Source organism: Panthera uncia (assembly GCF_023721935.1).
Source record: "Panthera uncia isolate 11264 chromosome D3 unlocalized genomic scaffold, Puncia_PCG_1.0 HiC_scaffold_8, whole genome shotgun sequence".
In the NCBI taxonomy this organism is placed as follows: Eukaryota; Metazoa; Chordata; class Mammalia; order Carnivora; family Felidae; genus Panthera; species Panthera uncia.
Genome location: NW_026057586.1, coordinates 46,808,897 through 46,833,742, shown reverse-complemented (window position 1 = coordinate 46,833,742; position 24,846 = coordinate 46,808,897). Strand labels below are relative to the sequence as shown.

General features: G+C 39.7%; 1 protein-coding gene across 2 annotated transcripts in view; it reads right to left on the bottom strand.

The window, feature by feature from the left end:
- Nucleotides 1-21,773, bottom strand: part of OSBPL1A (oxysterol binding protein like 1A) — a 243,777-nt gene extending 222,004 nt beyond the window's left edge. For both annotated transcript variants that reach the window (XM_049619605.1, XM_049619606.1), the window contains exons 1-2: nt 21,532-21,773; nt 2,839-2,961 (exon numbers count right to left, since the gene is read on the bottom strand). In XM_049619605.1, coding sequence (XP_049475562.1) covers nt 2,839-2,959 — 121 coding nt within the window. In that variant the 5' untranslated portion in view covers nt 2,960-2,961; nt 21,532-21,773. The remainder of the gene's footprint in view (nt 1-2,838; nt 2,962-21,531) is intronic.
- Nucleotides 21,774-24,846: the final 3,073 nt, after the last annotated feature.

The window sequence follows — 24,846 nt, the reverse complement described above, 5'->3', positions numbered from 1 at the left end:
CTAGAAGTATTTTCAGCACTTTGGAGATAGCCAAAGACACTAGCCTGTCTCCTGGTGTTGGCCTCCTGGAAACAAATCCCTTTCTTGTTTTACCACCACTCGTCTCCCTCTTTGGATTTTGTCAGAAGTGAGCGCCTGAACCCCACAGAGCCACGGGCTCTGGCACCCTTGGGCCTCGGTTACAACTTTGCTTCCAGAACTTATATCTCAGAACACTGTTAGAACCTAGCTAAGTGCCTACTCTAACAGGATACCTGTAGGCCAGCTGAAAGAAGTCATGGGCAGCTATCAGGAAAGTCAGAGGCCTGTTCTGGCAGCACTCCACAAGACTCCGGGTCAAACCACACAGACCCAAGGAGGCAGGAGCCCTGACCAGAAACCTAAGACCAAATACAGAAGAAAAGGCGCAAAACTCTGCTTCTAATTAGAATCCTCGCCTGAGTACTGAATGTTCCACCTCCTAGTTAACAACTGTCAATGACAGATAGAAACCCAGCCCCCAGGGCAGGCACCTCCCTCCCAGCCCTCCCGCCCTCTAGCTCACCACTCTCACATCTCCAGACTGTCTTTTTTGCTTTAGTAAACTTTCCCGCTTTTGTAGCTCATCTGCTGTGTTACGTATCTGTCCTTGAATTCCGTGACACCTTTTGGGATGGACTGTGTTGAGATCCCAGAGCCAGGGGCTCCCCAGTTCACCCACCAATAACACCACTCAGAATTTACATAAAGTATACTGTGCATATAAACATTAATTTTTGCAAGAAAGTCTCACCATTAGCAATAGACAGGACCGTAAACACACAACAACAGCTATAAGGAAAACAGATTAGATCCTTTTTCCCCCTATCCTAGAAATATTGGCCTTAACCTTCAACTGCAGGCCATTGTTTCCTTCTGTCACTTTCAACTTGACATCAGTAATTCCTTCCAACCAATAACATCTCTATGTTGATTGTTAAGCTTTAATTCTTAAAGAATTATAGTACATTTTACCATTTTCTCAATGTCTCAGGGTTTGGAAAAACAAATCAGATAGCAAAGAAATCCTAGAAATGCCTGGTGCAAGGCTATCCCCACGGGGAAACACTACTCATATCCAGTCCCCTGGCCCCCATTCACTTCTACTGGTGAACTGCACATCACCTGGTAGGTCATCTTCTACATAAATCCTTTAAAACTGCCCTTAAGACAAAGTCTGACTGACAGGAATAATGATGAAATTTTGAAGAAGCATTCACATCTATTTCACAGTTTTACATTTCCCATTAGATGACTTTCCACCAAGTAGCCTGGATATATAGGTAAGGATGGAAAGGGTAGATAAAGGGTCATTAGGATTATCAAATGCCAGGAATGTTTCTGGCATTCAAAATAGAATCCCAAGATAAAGATTAAGAACTAGCCTTTGCTGAAGGACCAGGAGGATTTTTACAATTCCTTTAGCATACCAAAAACAACTATTTTCTGGACAACTCAGATCATAGTTTTCTCTCTGCTGCAAATATAATAATCCTTCCCCAACATGGGTGAAGACATAAGGTTTATTGCTCTAGGACAGAAGAATGTGACCCAGCAGAATAAAATATGCATCGGGGACAGAGGACTGTGAGAAAGGCACAAATGAAGAGACATGGTGCTCCTGTTCATGAGCCCAGAAAGCGAGATAAATCAAGGATACACCAAGAACAGGCAAGTGGCATCTGGGATGACAGAGAAAGATATCCTAGCAACCACCTATCCCAGCACCCACCTGCAAGGTGGCCACAAAGTAATAGTCACGGAGCACTACTTGTATGACACACGGAGAGACACGAGTTTGAGTTTGTCCCAAGAGTCAGCTACAAATGCTTCAGGAGCACTGGGAAGACAAGGGTCACTGAGGAATCAAAGGCTATAGACACACACAACAAGGCTCATCTTTATTTTTAAACACCAGCTTGGGGGAGACAGGGCAAAGAGAGTTGAGAGGCTCTGGAAGACCAATCATTTATCAAAAAGCTACAAGATCGAGAAACCAAAAGATTAATATTTATTTAGTCCTCCATACTCCAAGAAGGAGAAGGTGCTAGTTGAAATATAAGAGCCATTTTAGAAGATACATTTTATTTCTCTGCACACCTGAGCATAATACATACAACCTTGCCACAGGTGCATTAGGATTTGGCTGCTATGTACCTTCCCTCACCCTTCCTGCCTGCAGGCCCTTGCCACCTGGACTGCCTCTCACCTCAGGACCTTGGCACATGCTGTATCTTCTCCCTTGAACACTTTTCTTCTCTATTTTCACCTGGTTAAGTTCTACACACTCTTTATAGATCACCTTATTATCATTTCCTCTAAGAAGCTAATCCTTCTAGGTCCAGTTACAGGCCTCTCCTATGGGATCCCATGACACCCTGGGGTTCCATATTCTGGTACATATTTTGAAGTGTAGACTAGTCTATTAATCCTCTACACTAGTCTCAATGAGGCCAGGGATCCTGCCTAACACCACCTGCAAGGTACTTCACAGGACTCTGGGCATACACTGAACACTCAAACTGATTGATTTAACCATAATACCCTATCATAGCATGCATCTTGTAGGCTCAGGGTCACTCTTGTAGCTGATAAAATTGTCAGAGACCCTAAACCTTAAGACGAGATCTCAATTTCTCGGACTTAGAACTACGAGGTACTACTAGGTAAAACTACTCTTTTACCTACTCTTATGAAGACTCTTTCTAGAAAAAGATCTGGGAATTTATTTCTAGCAAGACCAAAAAGATTAGTGCTAAATAAATGACAGAGTTGTGCATACTCACAAGAAAAAGCTAAAAAAACTCACTCAAAGCTTACCTTTGCAATTAATGTCAGCAATTACTTGATTTTTTTCCATGGTTTCTAATAACTGTCGAACTTCTTTAGCATTGCCATTTCTGGCATGATGGAGAAGCTCCTGTTCTGCTTCAGTATTCATTTCTAGATTTAAAAATAATAGTATTACTATTGAGTGATATAATTACCTTTCGTATACTATCTGCTAATACAAAAAAAAAATTCACTTTACAAGTAATAAGGACAATGTAAGAACTAAGTGAATCAGTTGCAGGGCCAGAACTTGACCTTCAGACTCCTTAAATTATTGAAAAAGTGCACTAAACATTTGGGCAAGTTTCTTAAGCTCTCAAAGCCTCAGTTTCCTTATCTGCAAAATAACCAACCTCATGAGCTGTTATATCATATTTGACAGAATGCTCTTAAAGGTATGAAATATTTTGCAAATGGTTAACACAAACATTATATAACTAGATATAAAATTAAAATGTGGTCATTACAATAAAAATATCATAAGGCTGAAACATTAACACATTTAAAACTTGTGCAAAACATCCTGAATAGGAAAAAATCAAATTACAGATAAAAATCCTGGAGTGACCATACTTACAATTCCTTTGTTTCCTCTTTCATATTTTACTAAGCTTCAAAATAAATATAGAGCACTACAACCAAATTCAAGCCATTTGTCAAAATAAGTAGCAATTCACAAAATATAAATTTCTTTCTTACTAATAAATGCAAATAAAACAATTTTTTGCCTACAAGATTAAATAAAAAAGGTTATACACCTGAAACTAATGCAACATTGCATGTCAACTATAATTCAATTAAAAAAAAAAAAAAAGATGAAACATGCCTAATACTGTCATGGACAGGATATAAGCACCACTTGTCAATATCAAGTAAATTTCAAAATACACATACACTTGGGGGAAGATTCTACTAAAATGACTAGAGTATGGAAACACCAGCAATCTGTCTGTCTCCCCACCTAGATAACAACTGTACTGGCAGAATCTGCCTGATATAACGGTTTTGGAACTCTAGGATCTTCTGAAGGCTTACAACCACCAGGGAAAGCTTGGAAGGGAACTGTGGTTAATTTATGTCAATTTAAGCTCTTAGCAAGGCAGCAGCTACCCATCTCCACCCCGAAATTCCCCCAGTGCATGCATTCCTGGAATGGCTTACAGGAACCAGGGTGAACAAAAAGATCCCCGTACTCCAAATATTGGAGAGCTGAGCTCTGATACACTGCTGCTTCTGATCAGAGATGCAGACAAGGAAGCAAGTAGACACACTTGCATGCACCACCTCTCACTGCTTTAAGCCCCTCCAGCAGACTGAACTTCCAGGAGATTTAAAGGACCAGCATTCATTTTTGTCCCCCACCCCCACCCCCCCCCACCCCGCACCCGCCTTCATTTCTCCATTCTTCCCCCTGCCCCCACGTAAGAGCCAGACACTAAAGACTAGGACACTGAAAAACAACAGCATTTATGGAGAAAATTAAAACATGACTGCTCACGACCACCAAAAGAAGACCTGAGAAGACCTTAAGTTTACAGCTAAGGCTGACCTCAGCACAGCCTACAATAATCCAAGAAAAATAACATATTAGAAAACTCGAGGAAGGAGGAGAATTTGCTATCTAGAGTTAGTACGTTAGATTCAAATGTCCAGTTTTCGATAATTAAAAAAGTTACAAGGCATACAAAGAAACAGAAAAGTAGAGCCCAAAGGGAAAAACAAATCAATAGAAACAGTCCCTGAAGATCTGATGGCAAATATACTAGACAAAGGCATCAAAAAGACATTCAAAGACCTAAAGGAAGAGATGGTGAAAGACAAAATGCATAAACAAAATGAAAATATGAATAAAGACCAAAAAAAACCTAAAAAGAAACAAAGACGAAATTCTTGAACTGAAAAGTACAATAACAAAAAATTCACTTGAGAGATTCAAAAGCTGATTTGTATAGGCAGAACACTCAGAAAACTTGAAAGATAGGACACAGAAATTACTGAGTCTGGGGAACAGAAAGAAAAAAACCTGAAAACCAAACATAGCTTAAGAGACCTGTAGGACACCAACAGATCAACATGCATCATGAAAGTCTTACAAGTGGGAGAACGAGGGTTGAGCAATTGGAGAAATAATAGCTGAATACTTCCCAAATTTGAGGAAAAAACATGAATATAAACATCCAAGAAGGTCAATGAACTCTAAGGGGAACTCAAAGAGATATGCTACATAATCCAACTTTCAAAACAGAAAATCTTGATAGCAGGAAAGAAGCTAAATCATCACATACAAGGGATCCAGGGTAGGAAGACTGGCAGATTTCCCATCAGAAACTTTGGAGGACAGAGAGCAGTATGCAAATATATTCAAAGTGCTGAAAGAAAAACTATCCTGTATCTGGCAAAACTGCCTTTCAAAAGTAAGAGAGAAATTAAGACATCCCAGAAAAATAAAAGCCGAGGCAGTTCATTACCACTAGACCTGCCTTTCAAGAAATGCTCAACAGAGTCTTACAAGGTAAAATAAAAGCACCCTAGACAGTAACTCAAAGCTATGTGGAGAAATAAACATCTTGATAAAGGCAAACACATGCACAATTACAAAAGCTAGTGTTATTTTAACAATGGTTTATAGCTGTACTTCTTGTTTTCTACATGATTTAAGAGTAACACATTTAAAGAAAGAAATACTGGATTAAAAATATAATTTTGTCTTCTAACTCCAAATCTTATTTTCTACATAATTTAAGGGACTAACACATTTAAAAGAATGATTTTTGTTTTGGGTACAGAGTGTACAAAGATGTAATTCTGTGACATCAGTAGCCAAAAGGGGTGGGAACAGAGCATAAAGGAGCAAGGTAGGTGTGTGTGTGTGTGTGTGTGTGTGTGTGTGTGTGTGTGTGATTTAAGTTAAACTAGTATAAACCCAAATTAGTGTTATAACTTTAGGATGATAAATGTAATCTCCATGGTAACCCTAATCCCCAAAAAATAACTACAGAATCTACAGAAAGGAGAATACTTTAAATATTTCAGTATTTAAAAAAATGAAATTTCAAGGAATTCTAAATAGCCAAAACAATCTTCAAAAAGGAGGCAATGCTGGAGGACTTACGCTTCTGGCTTTCAAAACTTATAACAAAGCTAACGTCATCAAACACTGTGGTACTAGCATAAAGACAGACATACAGAACAATGGAATAGAACAGGGAAGCCAAATAAACCCTTGTGTATATGGTCAATGATTCTTTACAAGACTGACGACATGATTCAACAGTCTTGTCAACAAATGGTGCTGGGAAAACTGAAAATCCACATGGAAAAGAACAAAGTTGAACTTTTACCTAACATCATATTTAAAAACTAATTCAACTTGGATCAAAGATCTAAATGCAAAACATAAAACAATGAAAGTCTTAGAAGAAAACACAGGGCAAATGCTTCATGACATTGGTTTTGGCAATGATTTCTTGGATAGAACAAAGGCATGGGTAACAAAAGAAAAAATAGACAAAGTGGACATTATAAGAATTTTTAAATTCTGTGCATCAAAATCCACTAGCAGAGTTAAAACACAAACCACAAGATCAGAGAAAATATTTGCAAATCATATCTGATAAGGGATTAATAACCAAAATACACAGAACTCCTAAAACTAAAACAAAACCCAGTTCAAAAACAAAGTACTTGAATAGACATTTCTACAAATATACACATGGTCAATAAGGACATGAAAAGTTGTTTCCCATTACTGATCATTAGGAAAAGGCAAATCAAAACTACAATGAGCTACCATCTCACACCCAATAAGAAGACTACTATGGGGAAAAAAAACAAACAAACAGAAAACAAGTGTTGTCAAGGATGTGGAGAAATTAGAATCCTGTGCACTGTTGGCAGGAATGTAAAATGGTACAGCCATTGTGTAAAACAGATTAGCAATTCCTCAAAAAATTAAAACCAGAACTACCCTATAATCTGGCAATTCCACTTCTGGGTATACACCCAAAAGAACTGAAAGTGGGGGTCTCAAAGAGGTATTTGTACATCTGTGTTCAGAGCTGCATTACTCATAATAGCTAAAACATGGAAGCTATACAAGTGTCCACCAGGAGGTGAACAGTTAAGCAAAATGTGGTATATAGGTACAATGGAGTATTTTTCAATCTTTAAAAAGAAAGACGTTTTTGCAATATGCTACATGAATGAACCATGAGGACATTATGCTAAGGGAAATAAGCCAGTCACAGAAAGACAAATACTGTATGATTCCACTTTTATGAAGTACTTTGAGCACAGTAGTCAAAAGAGAAAGAAAACGGAATGGTAGTGGCCAAGGGCTTGGGGGAGAGGAGAATGGGGATTTATTGGGTACAGAGTTTCAGTTTCATAAGAAAAGTTCTCACGATGGATGATGGTGATGGTAGCACATATTTATGTATTTAATACCACAAACATTTTTAAGATGGTAAATTATATCTTATGCATATTTTACAATTTAAAAAATATTTTAAAAAATACACATACACCATTTCCTTTCCCAGGGCAATTCTACTTCTAGGAATCTATGCTATAGAAATACTTACAGAAGATTATTTCATAAGCACATAAGGATTGCTTTATTTACAGTAGTGAAAAAGGTATTAAGAAGTCCACATCCATCAATAGGCAACTGGTTAAATAAATCCTCTAAGGCTAAAAGAAATGCTTTACAGACTAGAGGATGGAAGACCGTCGGAGGACGGTTTCAAAAAGTAGCAGCCTATGTACAGTGAACAGCATGACTTCCAGCTCTCTTTCTCAATCAGCATTCCTAATGCTGACAAGCCAGGCTCTACCCACTGGGAGGAGACTAAGCTGGTGACAGTCCCTAAAGGATAACACATTCCAAGAGGACACCAGCAGCTCCCAACAAGAAGCTAAGCCAGATGAATCTTAGTAAAAATGGCAGTTAACAAGGCTCCCCTACTTTCTCAATTTCCAGTCAGCTTTCAAGTTCCTCATTCTTAAATGCCAATAGCTAAGGGCGACAAGACATCTGAATAAAACCTCTAAAACATGAAAGAGTCTAAAAACCAAACAGGGGGTAAAAAAAGCAACTTGAAAAAAAGTTCAGAGAGTAAGTTAAATAAAACCTAATCTTTGGAGAATAACATTGTATTCTGAAACAAAACCAAGATACTATATTAAAATACAAAACTGCAGAAAAAATATATTTGAGTATTAAGAATAATAGCAAAAAATATCAAAGAAACCAGGAGCTAGTTCTTTTAAAAGATCAATCTTGGGGCACCTGGGTGGCTCAGTCAGTTAAGCGTCTGACTTCAGCTCAGGTCATGATCCCATGGTTGGTGGCTTCAAGCTCCACATCAGGCTCTGTGCTGACAGCTCAGAGCCTGAAGACTGCTTTGGATTCTGTGTCTCCCCCTCTCTCTCTGCCCCTTCCCCCACTTATGCTTTGTCTCCCTCAAAAACAAACATTAAAAAAAAATTAAGGATCAATCTTTAGCAAGACTCAAAAAAAAAAAAAAAAAAAGATAACTCAAAATCATAAAGAGGAGAAATAACATCACAAAATTACAAAGGATTGTAAGAAATTATTGTGAAAAATTAGTGCTAACATATTGGACAGAAGAAATGGATAAATTCCTAGAAACATGTAACCTCCCAAAACTGAATCAAGAAGAAACAAAAAATTTGAACAGACCAATTATCAGCAAGGAAATTGAATCAGTAATCAAAAAATTTCCCAAAGCAAAAGTCCAGGACCAGATGGCTTCACAGAATGAATTCTACCAAACATTTCAAGAAATGATAATCCCTATTCCCAAACTATTCCAAAAAACAAAAGAGTAAGGAAAGCTTCCAAGTTCATTCTATGAGGTCAGCATTACCCCAATACCAAAACCAGATAAAGACACTACAAAAAAAAAAAAAAAAAGAGAGAGAGAGAGAGAACACTATAGGCCAATCTCTCTGGTGAACACAGATGCAAAAATCCTCAATGAAGTATTAGCAAACCAAATCCAACAATACATCAAAAAACAAAACAAAACAAAACAAAACACACATCACAATCAAATGGGATTTACTCCTGGGATGCAAGGGTAGTTCAATATTCAGAAATCAATCAACATGATACATCAACAAGAGAAGTGATCATATGGTTTTTATTCTTTCACTATATGTAGAAAAAACATTTAACAAAGTATGACCCCCTTTCTTTTTCTTTTTTTTTCAACGTTTTTTATTTATTTTTGGGACAGAGAGAGACATAGCATGAACGGGGGAGGGGCAGAGAGAGAGGGAGACACAGAATCGGAAACAGGCTCCAGGCTCCCAGCCATCAGCCCAGAGCCTGACGTGGGGCTTGAACTCACGGACCGCGAGATCGTGACCTGGCTGAAATCGGACGCTTAACCGACTGCGCCACCCAGGCGCCCCGAGTATGACCCCCTTTCTTGACAAAAGTCCTCAACAAAGTAGGTTTAGAGGGAATACACCTCAACATAATAAAGGCCATATATGAAAAACCCACAGCCAACATCATAGTGGTGAAAAACAGAGCTTTTCTTCTCAGATCAGGAACAAGACAAGGATATCAACTCTTACCACTTGTATTCAACATAGTAGTGGAAGTCCTAGCAACAGCAATCAGACAATAAAGAGAAATAAGAGGCATCCAAATTTGTAAGGAAGTAAAACTTTCACTATTTGCAGATGATGTGATACTATATATAGAAAACCCTAAAGACTCCACCAAAAAACTACCAGAACTTATAAATGAATTCAGCAAAATTGCAGGATACAAAATAAATATACAGAAATTCATTGAAATTCTATACACTAATAATGAAGTAGCAGAAAGTGAAATTAATCTCATTTACAATTTCAACAAGAATTTAAAAATATCTAGGAATGCACTTAACCAAGAACATGAAAGAGCTATAGTCTGAAAACTATAAAACACCGATGAAAGAAATTGAATATAACAAAACCAAATGGAAAGATATTTCATGATCATGGGTTGGGAGAATACGGTTTTTTGTTGTTTTTTGTTTTTACTTAGAATCCTAAGCAGGCTCCAGACTCAATGCAGAGTCCAACATAGGGCTCAATCCCGTGACCCCAGGATCATGACCTGTGCTGCCATCAAGAGTCAGATGCTCAACTAAGCCACCCAGGCGCCCCAGGAGAGCAATGTTGTTAAAATGACTACACTACCCAAAGCAGTCTACACATTTAATGCAATCCCTGTCAAAATACCAACAGCATTTTTCACAGAACTAAAACAATCCTAAGATTTGTATCGAACCACGAAAGACTTCAACTAGCCAAAGCAATCTTGAAAAACAATAAAACCGGAGGTATCACAATCCTAAATTTCAACACATACTACCAAGCTGTAGTAATCAAAACAGTATGGTACAGGCAAAAAAACAGACACATAGATCAACAGAACACAATAGGGAGCCCAGAAATAAACCCACAGTTATGGTAAATTCATCTTCAACAAAGGAGACAGTAGTAGGCAATGGGAAAAATACAGTCTCTAACAAATGATGCTGGGAAAACTGGACAGCTACATGCAAAAGAATGAAACTAGATCACTGTCTTATACCATACATAAAAATAAACTTGAAATGGATTAAAGATCTAAATGTGAGGTATGAAACCATAGAAATCATAGAAGAGAGGACAGGCAGTCATTTCTCAGACACTGGCCATGGAAACATTTTTCTAGATGTGTCTCCTGAGGCAAGGAAGAAAAAAAAAAAGCAAAAACACACTACTGGGACAATAACAAAATAAAAAGCTTCTGCACAGCAAAGGAAACAATCAACCAACAAAACTAAAAGGCAACCTACTGAATGGGAGAAGATATTTACAAGTGACACATCCAATAAAAGGTTAGTATCCAAAATATATAAAAAACTTAGAGACTCCTGGCTGGCTCATTTGGAGGACACTGTAACTCTTGATCTTGCAGTCATGAGTTCGAGCCCCACAACGGGTGTAAAGATTATTAAAAGATATGTTATATATTATACATATTATAAAAAACTTATATAACACCAAAAAAATAACCCAATTAAAAAATGGGCAGAAGATATGAACAGACATTTCTCCAAAGAAGACATACAGATGGCCAATGGACACATGAAAAGATGCTCAACAAAATCCATCATCAGGGAAATGAAAATCAAAACTACAATGAGATACCACCTCACACCTGACAGAACAGCAAAAATCAATAACACAAGAAACAGCAAGTGTTGGCGAGGATGTGGGGAAAGAGGAACCTTTTACATTGTTGGTGGAAATGCAAACTGGCACAGCCACTGTGGAAAACAGTATGGAGGTTCCTCAAAAAACTAAAAATAGAACCACCCTAGGGGTGCCTGGGTGGCTCAGTCAGTTAAGCATCCGACTTCATTTCAGGTCATGATCTCACGGTTCATGGATTCAAGCCCCACATCAGGCTCTGTGCTGACAGCTCAGAGCCTGGAGCTTACTTCAGATTCTGTGTCTCCCTCTCTCTCTGTCCCTCCCCTGCTTGTGCTCAGTCTCTGTCTCTCAAAAATGAATAAACATTTTTTAAAAAATAGAACTACCCTACATTCCAGGAATAGCACTACGGGGTATTCACCCCCAAAAACTGAAAACACTAATTCAAAGGGATACATGTACCCCTATGTTTACTGCAACATTATTTACAACAGCCAAACTTTGGAAGCAGCTCAAAGGTCCCTTAACAGATGAATGGATAAAGAAGATGTGTATATATACTACCCATCCACATGATGGAATATTATTCCGCCATAAAAAAATGAAATATTGCCATTTGCAAAAACACGGATGGAGCTAGAGTAGGATACTAAACAAAATAAGTCAGAGAAGGACAAATACCATATAACTCATGTGGAATTTAAGAAACAAAACAAATAAGCAAAGGGAGGAAAACGAGAGACACAAATAAACAGTGTTCTGCCTATAAAGAACAAATTGATGGTTACCAGAGGGAAGGTGCATAAGGGAAAGGGGGAAATCAGGGATGGAGATTAAAAAATACACTTATCATGACGAACAAAATAAAACGATAAAAATAAAAATAAACCTTACCCACTTAAACAGTCCACAGTAATATATTAACCACAACGGTTGCTCATAAATGCTGGGACTGGGATTAAAATGTACCTAACAAATGTTTATTAATACCTACCAAAGATGGGCTGCCTGCAGGAGGCACTGGAGGTACAGTGATGACGACACAGTCTCTGCCTCTCAGAAACAGGCCAACCATCAGACCAACATGTGCCACGAACAGTAACGTGTTCAAGGGACAGGCCAACCACCAGACCAACATGTGCCACAAACAGTAACGTGTGCAAGGGACAGGCCAACCACCAGAGCAGCATGTGCCACGAATAGTAACATGTCCAAGGGACAGCAGCTGTTCAGGAGAAAGCATGGTGCGTTCTTTGTCTGCATCAGTTATAGAAGGAATCACAGAGAAGGTGACGTTTAAGCTGGAGCCTGAAAAATGACAAGTTCTTTGGGGCGCCTGGGTGGCTCAGTCGGTTAAGCGACTGACTTCAGCTCAGGTCATGATCTCACAGTTCATGAGTGCGAGCCCTGCATCAGGCTCTGTGCTAACAGCTCAGGGCCTGAAGCCTGCTTCAGATTCTGTGTCTCCCCCTCTCTCTCCTCATGCTCTGTCAGTAATAATAAATAAACATTAAAAAAAAAAAAAAAAAAAAGGACAAGTTCTCTAAGACCAGCAGCGTGAAGAAAGTTGCTAATGTGGACAACCCTGGGTGAAGTTGTGTGAGTCCATGCTGGCCATGGGGAGTCTGAGATTCCTGTGGGAACTGGAGAAGGATATGTCCAGAGAGCAGCATGAGGAGAAGCACGCAGTTGTAGGCTAGAATTCACACAGCAGGACTTTCAGCCAAGCAGTGGTCATTAAAGTCACAGGAGTAAATGAGATCCCTCACCTAGAGGAGACCAACATTTAAGGGGAAGGAGGCCTGTGACTACAATCTAGCAGAGAAGGCCTAAGGTTGGAAAAGGGGACAGAAAAGGGTGACAGCACCAAAAAAAAAAAAAAAGAGAAGACCGAGTTTCAAAGGGGCCAGATGGGTGTGAAATGGTAAAGGAAGCACAGGACCAGGTGTGAAATCGCTGGTTGGTCTGGTGAATCGGAGGTCACTGATGAGCTCAAGGGTACATCCAGTGGAAATGACACAGGCAAAAGCAGATGTAGGTACACTGAGGACTGAATGAGGGATGCTAAGGAGAGAGGACACCAGACTCCTTTAGAGGAACTTTGTTCTGAGGAACTAGTGTTAGCTCCAGAGTTAGGATAGCTGGGCACGTGTTTACAGGCTGTGAGGCAAGGGCCAGAAACAGGAAAAGCTTGATGTATAAGAGAAAGGAGGGGTGCCGGACTGAAAAGATCCTAGAGGTGCCTAAAGTAAGTGGATGAACAGCCTAAGAGAAGGGAGCATGGCACTGAGGCCAGGGGCAGGGGGATGGTACTTGAGGGGCCGGTGGGCAAAGCTAGGCAGCCCAGAAAGATCTCCTGTCCTATGGCCACCAATTTCCTCAGAACAGAAACAGATTCTTAGGTATCTTAACAGGGGAGAGAACTCTTGCTATAAGACAGGATGGGTGGGTGGGGAGGTGTAATAGAGGTAAATAAAATACAGATTATTTTGAAGGGAACCAGGCCAGTTAAATCTCACCAAAACCGGGAGAAAAAAAAAAATCTCTTGTTGCTCTCTGCTTAACTCCCATAGATTTTAATGCAGGTGCCTGTTTGATTAAAAAACATTCTTAAAGCAATTTGGACATTCTGTCATTTACAAAGCACTTTTAACACCACATCTATCAAAACGAATTAGTCTATCAGCAGGCCAAGCCAATTCCAAAGGTTCGCAGACTGTAACATTTAGGACTTAAGTAGTATCCTTAATGATAAATCCAAAATGCATTTTCCTTACATTGCTCTTGTAAACTTCTATTACCCTAGAAAGGAGTAGCAGGGGTAGGAAGGGGATTGACACTTTCTCCTATCTCCCTATAGAAACAAGTCTATAAAATCACATAAACATTTAAATATACAGGTTTTTTAAGGTTTATTTTGAGAAAGAGCACAAGCAGGGGAGGGGCAGAGAGAGAGAGAATCCCAAGCAGGCCCCACACTGTCAGCAGAGAGCCTGATGCGGGGCTCAAACCCATGAAGCTGTGACCATGACCTGAGCCGAAATGAAGAGTCAGAGGCTTAGAGCCACCCAAGCATCCCCGAATCACATATACATTTAAAACTTACATCTGTGAACAAATCATTGCGTGTTAGGAGCAGAAAACAGTAAGAATATATTTTAGCAAGATAATTTCTCAGTGGCTCTAACACAAAAGTTAGCACAACTCCAAAAATACCTGTAATTTAAAAACTCAGTAAACTTCCTAAAATGCTAGCAGTGTGGCCACCATATTAATCTCTATGTTCCTTCCAACTAAGCTACAAAGAAACTGTTCCAAACCAAGGCATAAAACCATTCATGGCAACTTCTTTCTCCATTCAAAAATCACAACTCAGAGTCCACTGCTGAGGATGAAGACCTGAACTTTAGAATATCCACCAGGATCTTAAACCATGTGCCTTCGGCGGGCATCCAGGTAGTCAGCACAGGCTGGGAAGGTGTCCGGCGTGACATGCCCAAGAAGCTGTGGCTCCCCTACCAGCACCAGGGCCACCCTCACCTTTCCTAGCACTTGTGTCCCACAAGGAGATGAAGCAGCAAACGCTTCATTGAGGGCCGACAACATTCCAGGAATACTTGTCCTGAGCTTTGCTGGCTCATTAATGAGTAAAACCAGGCCTTATACTAGGGGGAACTTATAAATACTGTAGGGACAAGTATACAAATCAATTACTATCCACCGCTCTCAAGAAGTCTGACTTGCCCTCTTCATTCCCAACCTCAACTAGATCCCTCACCATGTTTAGCACACATCAGTCTGCAAGTACTCATGTGGTCATTTCTTTGGCTCTCCTTACACTGCACTCCCTGTAAACTTGAATGGGACAAGGGTCTCATGTCTATTCATGTCTATTATGTTCCCCATCATATTCCTAGGACCTAACAATGTGCCTAGAACACAGCAGGTAATCAAACGTTAAATAGATAGATGGGCAGATGAATGGATGTGGATTCAGTTCTCTGAGAACAAAGCAATCATGCCTCCCTATAGGAAGGCCTAAAGGCAATGCCTTTAAGTGGGACACCTTTATCTAATAGCAATTAATGAAGGTTTTTAATTTTTTTAATCTTTATTTATTTTTGAGAGTGAGTGAGTGGGGTAGGAACAGAGAGAGAGGGGGACACAGAATCCGAAGCAGGCTCCAAGTTCCAAGCCATCAGCACAGAGCCCAACGCAGGCTCGAACCTATGAACTGCGAGATCATGACCTGAGCCAAAGTCAGACACTTAACTGAGCCACCCAGGTGCCCCTAAGGAAGCCTTTTTCTTATAGATCACAGAAAAAGAGACCTTTAAAAAAATCTACTCTAGGATTACTGAGGATTACTATTATTTAACTTGATGCATCTCTAATTTATAAATAAGCTGATATCTATGATTAATAGTTGACTTTAGAAGAAAAACAAAAGAATCCAAATTCACGTGCTGAACAGATTTTTAAAACAAACATTCTTTGGAATCATAAGCTTATTTCAGAAATAAGCTGAAATAAGCTTGGTCCCTGATGTGTAAGAGAAAGAAAAAGACAAGCAATCCCTTAATGCAGCTGATCAGAATGGATCTGAGCCACAGCCTATCAGTATTGTACTTTTCATCATCACTCTGTGGATATTTTCAACTGCTCTTTCCACATTCATGCAATTCCAAGCTTTCTTTTTAAGATTAAGGAGATTTTTAATGACCAAGAGAATGTTTTCAAGGCACTAACTAGACAACAGTTTGAGCTTCAAAAGCTTGGAGGCTACAGACTATTTTGCCTTGTTTCCTCACCTCCCAGGTCCACTGAGGAAGCTGGCTTCTAAATTATTTTGTTGTTTTATAAACACTGTAAATCACCTAATTAGACTGGTCCCCATACTTGATAGTCTGTGCCACTAAATGCCCACTCAATACAGCAAATAAATTCTGTAGCCCTTACAACTCTGAGATCCTGGCAAAGACCCTAAAACTTGGAGCCTAAAGGACAGTCATAACTTGCTAAATTTGGCTGGAGATCTATCAAGTTGAATTGCTACTTTTCCTTAGTATTTAAGTTTAAGGTCTATAGAATTGATGTAGAAAATTCCTGGAGAAATCAAAGATAATGAAGTTTGAGGTGCCTGACTGGCTCAGCTGATTAGGCTTCCAACTCTTGATTTCGGCTCAGGTCATGGTCTCACAGTTCATGAGTTCAAGCCCCACATCACACTCCATGCTGACCGTGTGGAGCCTGCTTGGGATTCTCCCTCTCCCTCTCCCTCCCTCTCTCTCTCTCTCACTGCCCCTCCCCTGCTTGCTCTCTCTCAAAATAAACAAAAAAATTAAAAAATAAAAACAAAGATAATCAAGTTCAACAATCAGAGCTTATTCACCTGAGTATCATAAACTCAAAATATTGTCTTCGAGTTCTTAATGGTATTTAAAAAGTTAATATTCAAAGACATCCATGCTGACTTTATTCAATAATAGACATAATATTTAACTGGGTATTATAAAATGTCAGGAAAGTATAGCAGTTTCTCAAAAATTAAGAGTTACCATATGACCCACAATATACCCAAAAGCATTAGAGCAGGGACTCAAACAGATAATTGCTCACCCATGTTCACAGCATCATTCTTCACAATAGCCAAGAGGTGGAAGCAATCTAAGTGTCCAGTGACAGGTGAATAGAAAAAGTGTGGCATATACATACAATGGATTATTATTCAGCCTTGAAAATGAAGCAAATTCTGACACATGCTACATGGATGAAACTTGCACACATTATGCTAAGTGAAACTAGACACAAAAGGACAAATATTATATGATTCCATTTATATGAGGCACCTAGAATAGACAAATTCAGAGAGAAAACAGGATAGTGATTACTAGGAACTGGAGGAGGGAGTGGGTAGTATTTAATGGTTACACAGTTTCTGTTTGGAATGTTGAAATAATCCTAAAGATGGGCAGTGGCAATGGTTGCACAATGATGTAAGTTACTTAATGCCTCTGAATAGTATACTTAAAAATGGTTAAAAGGGTAATTTTGTTACATATATTTTACAATAAAAGAAATTCAGGAAGCATCTGAAATATGGTTCTTACAATTGTCAAATAGCTTTTGTACTATTAAAGTCAGAAGAAACCTAATTATTCAAAATTGACTACATATTGTGATTACTTAAATTCTCAGGGGTGCCTGGGTGGCTCAGTCAGTTGAGCGTCTGACTTCGGCTCAGGTCATGATCCCACAATTTGTGGGTTCCAGCCCTGTGTCGGGTTCTGTGCTGACAGCTCAGAGCCTGAAGCCTGTTTCAGATTCTGTGTCTCCCTCTCTGCCCCTCCCCTGCTCGTGCTCTCAAAAATAAACATTTAAAAAAAAAATTAAAAATTCTCAGATACTGCTTTTATGCTTGGTATTATTACAACAATATTTGAAACACACTGTATGCTAGGAATCTGAATGAGAAACATTAAATGTAATTATGAACATATTTTACAAAATCTAACATAAAAATCCGTAGTGCACTTAGCACTGCTTTCCAATGTAGCTAGCTGCTTAGTGGTATGAGTTATTTTTTTCCCCATTATTATTCTTTTAATGTGAGGGAAATATTAAAAATTGAACTATGTAAAAAACATGGCAATAGCAAGAAAATAAATTTTGTCCTCATTCTAACTCCTAGCAGTGATTTCTCTAATACAATCATATTCCTATGTGTACGTATGTACGTATATACACATATAAATGTACGTATGCAACTATAAATTTGGGATAACAATTACAAAAATACATTGTTTTAGAAACTCAACAGTGGTAGATTCATATTTAACCTAATGCTGATTTTAGAAATGAAAAAAAAAAACCCGGAAAGTACAGAGGTAAAGTTATTTGCCAATAAAGCCAAAACCAGAATCTAGAACTTCTAATCAAGGCACATTGTTATTAAAGCTATACATTTCAGGGGCGCCTGGGTGGCGCAGTCGGTTGAGCGTCCGACTTCAGCCAGGTCACGATCTCGCGGTCCGTGAGTTCGAGCCCCGCGTCAGGCTCTGGGCTGATGGCTCGGAGCCTGGAGCCTGTTTCCGATTCTGTGTCTCCCTCTCTCTCTGCCCCTCCCCCGTTCATGCTCTGTCTCTCTCTGTCCCAAAAATAAATAAAAAACGTTGAAAAAAAAAATTAAAAAAAAATAAATAAATAAAGCTATACATTTCATAAAACTCAATTCGGTCTCTAAAACTAAAGGCCATTGATTCTAGTTATTGTTCCTGTGTGAACATTAAGAAAGTTAAATCTGATTTATGCCTTAATCCTCTCATTTTTAGAAGCCTTATTCACTAACTAAAAGGAGGTAGCCAAAACATGGCAATTTAAGGAAAACAAATTATCAAGTCTATCTTAGGAGGCACTCACTTCTTTCTTTCAAAAAGGTAAAGTTCAATTAAAAGTCACTTAATTTTTAATTCAATGAAACTTTATAAATTCCTTCCAGTAAGACTTTGTGCACTGATAAACAGCCTTGTGTCCTTGGGAGGAGAAATGATAGAGAAGTAGCTAAAATTGTAGTAACACTGCAGTTTGTAAACTGTAGTGACATTTGACATATTTATACTACCTTCTCTATTCATACTTGTTATACAGCCACATGGGCTTAGATGCTATTCCACCATAGAAGAACAATCCCACTTCCTGTGTATTTATTTTACCTTTATTTGGTTGAAAGTGTTAATCAAAATTTGTGAAAATTATTGTAAGCTTCTCGGCCTTGCTTTATGAAATCGTTTAAGCTAACCTTAGGTTGCTACACATTTTATGTGCTTCAATAACCAAGAACCCTTAGATGCAACCCTGATTTGCATTTGAACTGGATAGATTCTTAGAACTGTTAACTACTGTCTCAAACAGTTTGGATCTGTAGAAGCAAAGGGCAGACAAGTCCACACATTAGACAAATCCAGTTTTGGATAGTAAAAATACTCTAACAATGAGCTTGATTGTTACCTTTTAATGATAAAATTCCTTCAATTTTAGGTAAAATGTATTTAAATGTTTTCCACTTTTATTGTTTCACATTTGAAAATTATCTTCCAAACTTAAATTATGTACATAGAATACTGACCTGTTATCTACCATATAGTCAGAAGTTTCTCTTTAAAGAAAAACTTTAAATAACAAAGTGAAAACATGTGGTTACTTTCCGCTGTCACATGATAGGAAAATGGACAAAGACTGTTTTCACTACACAGTAATTTCCTATTTGCTGGCTGATATGTACAAGAACTCACAGCCAGTGACCTAGTAGTTCCTCTTACTAAAAGCGTAAAAATTGTATGGTGACAGATGGTAACTACACTTATTGTGGTAAGCATAACTTAATATACAGAGTTGTGCAATAACTATGTTGTACACCTGAAACTAATCATTATATGTCAACTATACTTCAAGGAAAAAGCTTTAAAACTACTTATAATACTTGCCCACCTTATTAGTGGTTGAGATCAGGTAAGTGAGGGAAAATCCAACATTTCTAGGGATCAAGAGCATCCTAAAAGATACTTATATGGCATCATGATCAATATAAACTGCACAGACTGCATCTTTTCTATCACTTCATTAATGAATTCTGGCAAGACTGGTATAAGCTGGTGACTACACTGCTAACACCTGCCCTCTTTCTGGGAACTGGAAAGAACTTACTAGTCATCAATAAAGTTCTGATTACTACTAGACTTGGCTTGAAAGAACTGACAAGGTTCCTAACCCCTTCAAATTTCTCATGTGTGCTTGTTACCTCATTCTTTCCTTTCCTTAAGCTGATTTCTACCTTCTACTACTTTTCTCAGTGAATACATGGAATGTACAAAACCTCAGCTTTTTAGTGAGGTCAAGAGATAAGAAAGGGCCACAGAGTTCCAACCTGAAAAGATTATGATTAAATATACAGATGTTTCTGTAAGTTAAATAAAGCCACAAGAAGAAAAGTTTTAATTTATCTAACAGACACTGCGCCATGTTATCCCTCAAAACCAAAATAAAACAAAACCAGCTGCATTCTCCTACCTACTTGATTCTAAACAAGTATTCCCCTTTGTCCTAAGGGCAGAGTGGGGGGAGCGGTGCTTTTGTAGAAACATCCAGCTGCTCGGAATTACAGGTGTTAAGTACTGCTTGAATAATACCGCCAAGACCGAAGGGCCTCCAGAGACCAGGATTAGCCACCCACAAATTTCCAGACAAGATTCTGCTGAGATATTTAGCAAGTGTCATCTGACAAACTGACCTTGGCAGAAGACGACACAGAATTACAGCAACTGATTCAGATAAATCTACTCAACTTGCGGCAGTTACCTCCTGTTTTGAATATCAAATTTCAGTGCTGCCAGGGAGAAAATAAAAAGATGATAAAATTTAAAACTGTTACTGACACTTTTTTTTTTGTCTCCTGTAGATTGTAGATAGAGCCCCTAGTTTAGAACTAGGAGATGCAGACAAGGTGGATTTTGTAACCATTCTGTAATTATCACAGATCTTTAAAATTTTCAGCTGCGGGATGCAGAAATTATACCTACAATACTGGCTGCATAAAATTTGTTGTTCTCAGGGTTAGAACGCAAACATTGCTAGCCCTCAAAATAAATCGACAAAATTATTTTCCAAATGCTTAGTAAAGAGGTGAGGATATTCCGAACTCTATCAAGAATGCAACAACTACAATACTAAGGCTTCAGGGAAAACGCATCACTTATTTTAGGCATTACCAACAACTATCCACAAGAGCCTAGTAACTAAATGTGCGAAATTCGAGCAGTCTCCACTTTATATCACATTGCCAGCAGTTCAACTTCACAATATAGTCTGCATAAAGCAACGACTTTGACAACGAAAAACTATTATTAACTAAATCAGAATAACCTCTTTAACGCCTTTTGCCAATCAATAGGGCCACCAGGCAAATGAATCGTTTCTACCGTGCAGCTGCAATCTTTCGTACTGTCTATCCCTTTGATATTCTTCCATGCTGGTCGAAGTGACCACGAGGTACACTGAAAGAATGGTCACATGGACAGCTCGTGACTTCCACTGAGAATCAATCCTCTCCTCATGGTAGTAGGAAACTAAAAGTTATGATGCACACATCAGAGTACCGAGAAAGCACACGGCTGATGACTTGGTAGGGAATGCATGTAGCACACAAGTCGTTGCACCCCGAGGGGGAGTGCAACAAACGCCAGCATCTCGCTACTTTTAACAACTAAGTTCGCTGCAGCATTGGAGAGCCGGCGGCCACACGGTAGCCGAGCCGGGGGTGGGAGCCCAGCATCGCCAGGACTCAGTCCTCGGAGACGCGCGCGCGAGGCCCGCGCACCCCCCACCAGGGGAGGACAGATCTTCCCCGCGCACCAGGCAGGGGGGAACGCGCTCGCACAGGAACCGGGCACGGAAACTGACCTACGCGGTCACCCGGGCTCCCAGAGCTCCCGGGGTGGGGGCCACGACCGCAGGCTTCCCCACGTCGATGAAGCGGCCGTCACCGACTCTGGCTGGCACTACCGGAGGACTCGCGGCCCCGCGGAAGGACTGTCTCCCGAGTCCCGGAGCCCGGAACGGGGCGAAACGCGAGACAGTCAAACGCCACTCTGCGAGGTGACGCCGCCCCTCCCCGGCGCCCGCGTCAGGAGCGCGCGCGCGCGCCCGGTTTATTTGCGCGGGGCCCGTGCAGCACGTGACCGGCGCGCAGGCCTCTAATCGTGCCGGTAGCACGCCGAGGCCCCGCCCCCGCAGGCCCCGGGCCCAGGCTTTGCCAAGGGCTGCCGGGAGTTGCAGAGGCTCGTGCTTTTTTCCCCAAACCCCTGACTCAGAAGAAAGGGTGGGCCTGATACTTACGAGCTGTGGCGGGGAGAGAAATGGCCCCCTCCCCGGCCGAAGCGAATATAAATACTGGGTTCAGGCTCTGGAAATTTGTCAGTAAACAAATACATCACACAGCTGCCCACGTTTTTTCTTTCCTTGACTTTACCCGAGGGAACTTAATTGGCTTTGTGAATTGGCTACACCTCTTTTTCTTTTCACGTGTCAAAGGATGGGCTTAAAATGCCATACAGGTGTAACTGTTACAAGATAAATACCAGCGAAGGATGCTTAAAGAGATGAGGATTTACAAAGTTTCCCTCATCTCCTCCCCCGCCCCCGCATCAAAAAATCTTTCATGAAGAGTCAACCTCTTCAGACTCCATTCTAACAGGTCTAGCCAGAAGCCTTAATTACGCCGTCTTCAACTTCAAACTCTAGTATAATTACAACTTTTAAAAAATTATGCTTAACCAAAACAAAGGGAATTATGAGCATGTGAAAAATCTTCCAACTTTTTTGTATTTTCCAATATATTTTACGAACCTTTTTGTAATGAAAAATTAGTAAGTAGGTATTATTTTTTAAGGGGCTGTAGTTTTCCTGTCAATTCCATTTTGAAAACATGTATTGAGAACCTATTATAGGCCGGCTGGTCATTGCGCTACATGTGATCCATCTTTTGGCAGATTTCTAAGAATGTTTTTAGAGAACACCAGTAGCCTTGCTTGTATTCCCCAGGCTAGTATCATCCCTTATTAACAAAAAAGGCACTTGAGTAGCACAATACTTCAACTGCAAAATGTGTGGTAACTGAGGCAGTCATATTTTCCTCACAAAGAACATCAGGATTTATTTTCTAAGGATACTGAATTATCTTCCCAGCCAAAATAAAAATTGACCATTGAAATAATTTTCCACAAAATTATATGAAAGGCTGCATTCTCGCTATGATATTTAAATGCCTAAATTTACTACTCTCGTTTTTTTTTTTTTTTTCCAATTCACTGTACTCTCTTGAGTTAGTAAATGAAAACAGATCCTAGCCAAATAGGAGGATGAAGGTAATAGAAGGTAGTCATCATGTTTACTAATAAAAGAAGTTCCAATCTTGGTAAGATCACTAATTTTTCTGTATATTTACAGGAGTCTCTTTGGTATTTATATAAAGAATCTTTAGGAAAAGGTATCTCTTTGGCATTTTTATTGCCGACTAGTAAGATGAAAACACAACAAAGGTGTTAATTCTTACTGTAGAACACTGCTGTCCAATGGAATTTTCTGCATGGAAATTTGAAAATGATGGAAATGTTCTATAATTCTATCTTGTCCAATATAGTAGTCACATGAGCCTGCTGAACTCTTGAAATTTAGCTAGTGTGACAAAAGATGTGAATTTTAAATTTTATTAAATTTTAATTAATTTTTTTTTTAAATTTTTTTTTTCAACATTTTTTATTTATTTTTGGGACAGAGAGAGACAGAGCATGAACGGGGGAGGGGCAGAGAGAGAGGGAGACACAGAATCGGAAACAGGCTCCAGGCTCCGAGCCATCAGCCCAGAGCCTGACGCGGGGCTCGAACTCACGGACCGCGAGATCGTGACCTGGCTGAAGTCGGACGCTTAACCGACTGCGCCACCCAGGCGCCCCTAAATTTTAATTAATTTTAAGCCACATGTGGCTAGCCACTACCATACTGGTGAGTGCTGTTCTAGAACAACAAAGAAATCACTAAATTTCCCCAACCATGGTAGTCTCTTTCTTGAGAAAACATTTGGCAGATACAGAACCTCTGGAAGCAATAATTTCTCCAAACTCTTTTCTGAGCTTTTGAGAAAGTAGGTATTTTAATTTTATAGACAGCGCACATTAAAGTGACTGTATCATGCTTAGCTACAACGCATGCAAACAGAAATAGAACTGGAAGCTCTAGATGTATGGCAGGGGCTTTGGGAGTAAGTAAGCCTTTGCCCTGCCATTCCCATGCCTGCCTGACCCAAATGAAAAATTTTTAAAAAAAGAAAAGGTAGCTATTGTTTAGGCCATGATATGCTTCAGAATTGCCCACTGCCTGGTTCACACAAGATCTACCTGGTACTCTCTCAATAAACTTAAGAGCCCACGGCTTTCTACCCCTGTTCTCCTCCCCACATCCCAACTATTCCCTCCAGACTACAGTACCTGACGTTTGTATCCCTGCAGTTTTGTCTTAAGCCTGAAACACCCCAGAATGCACTTGGTGCATTCCATGTTTTAAAAACACTCTCCTGGTGCTGGTGTGACTTTGAAGTGCTGCAGGAGCACACTAAAGGCTTGTTAAATCTTATTAAAAGGAGGATTTTATAGACCGAGGCTTTGGGGAGGACTTTGGGTAATTACTGCCTGGAATGCTGAAAAAGTAGGTCAGATGTCATCAGGCAAATCCAGATCAATTGTTGAGTTGGGGGAAATTAACCATCCTCTACACCTACATATTAAGTACTTTGTAGTTATTATGAACTCCAGACCATAAATGCTATGAGGTCATTGGAGGTTTTTCTCTCTTTGTGATTTGTACCATTACAGTTTATTTAACAGCTAAAATAAGGGGGGTGGTATATTTTCAGATATTAAATTACTTTCATCTAAGACTTCATTCCGCACTTGACCTTCTGTTCCTAGGGGTGACAAGTTACAGATGGCTATGTAACTCAACTTCCACAAATGATTGATTTTGCTGGGTCTCCACACAAGAAGCTTAGAAAGGTCCCCTATACCTATAGTTTCTTGGTTGCAAGCAATGAGCCCTGACCCTGGCTACCTGAAACAAATAAGGAATGTACTAGAGTATCAAAGAAAGCTGAAAATCTGGCCTGGCAAGGGCAGGACTGGGGCACTTGCAGGGATTACAGCAGGAGGAGCTAGTCTATAGCTT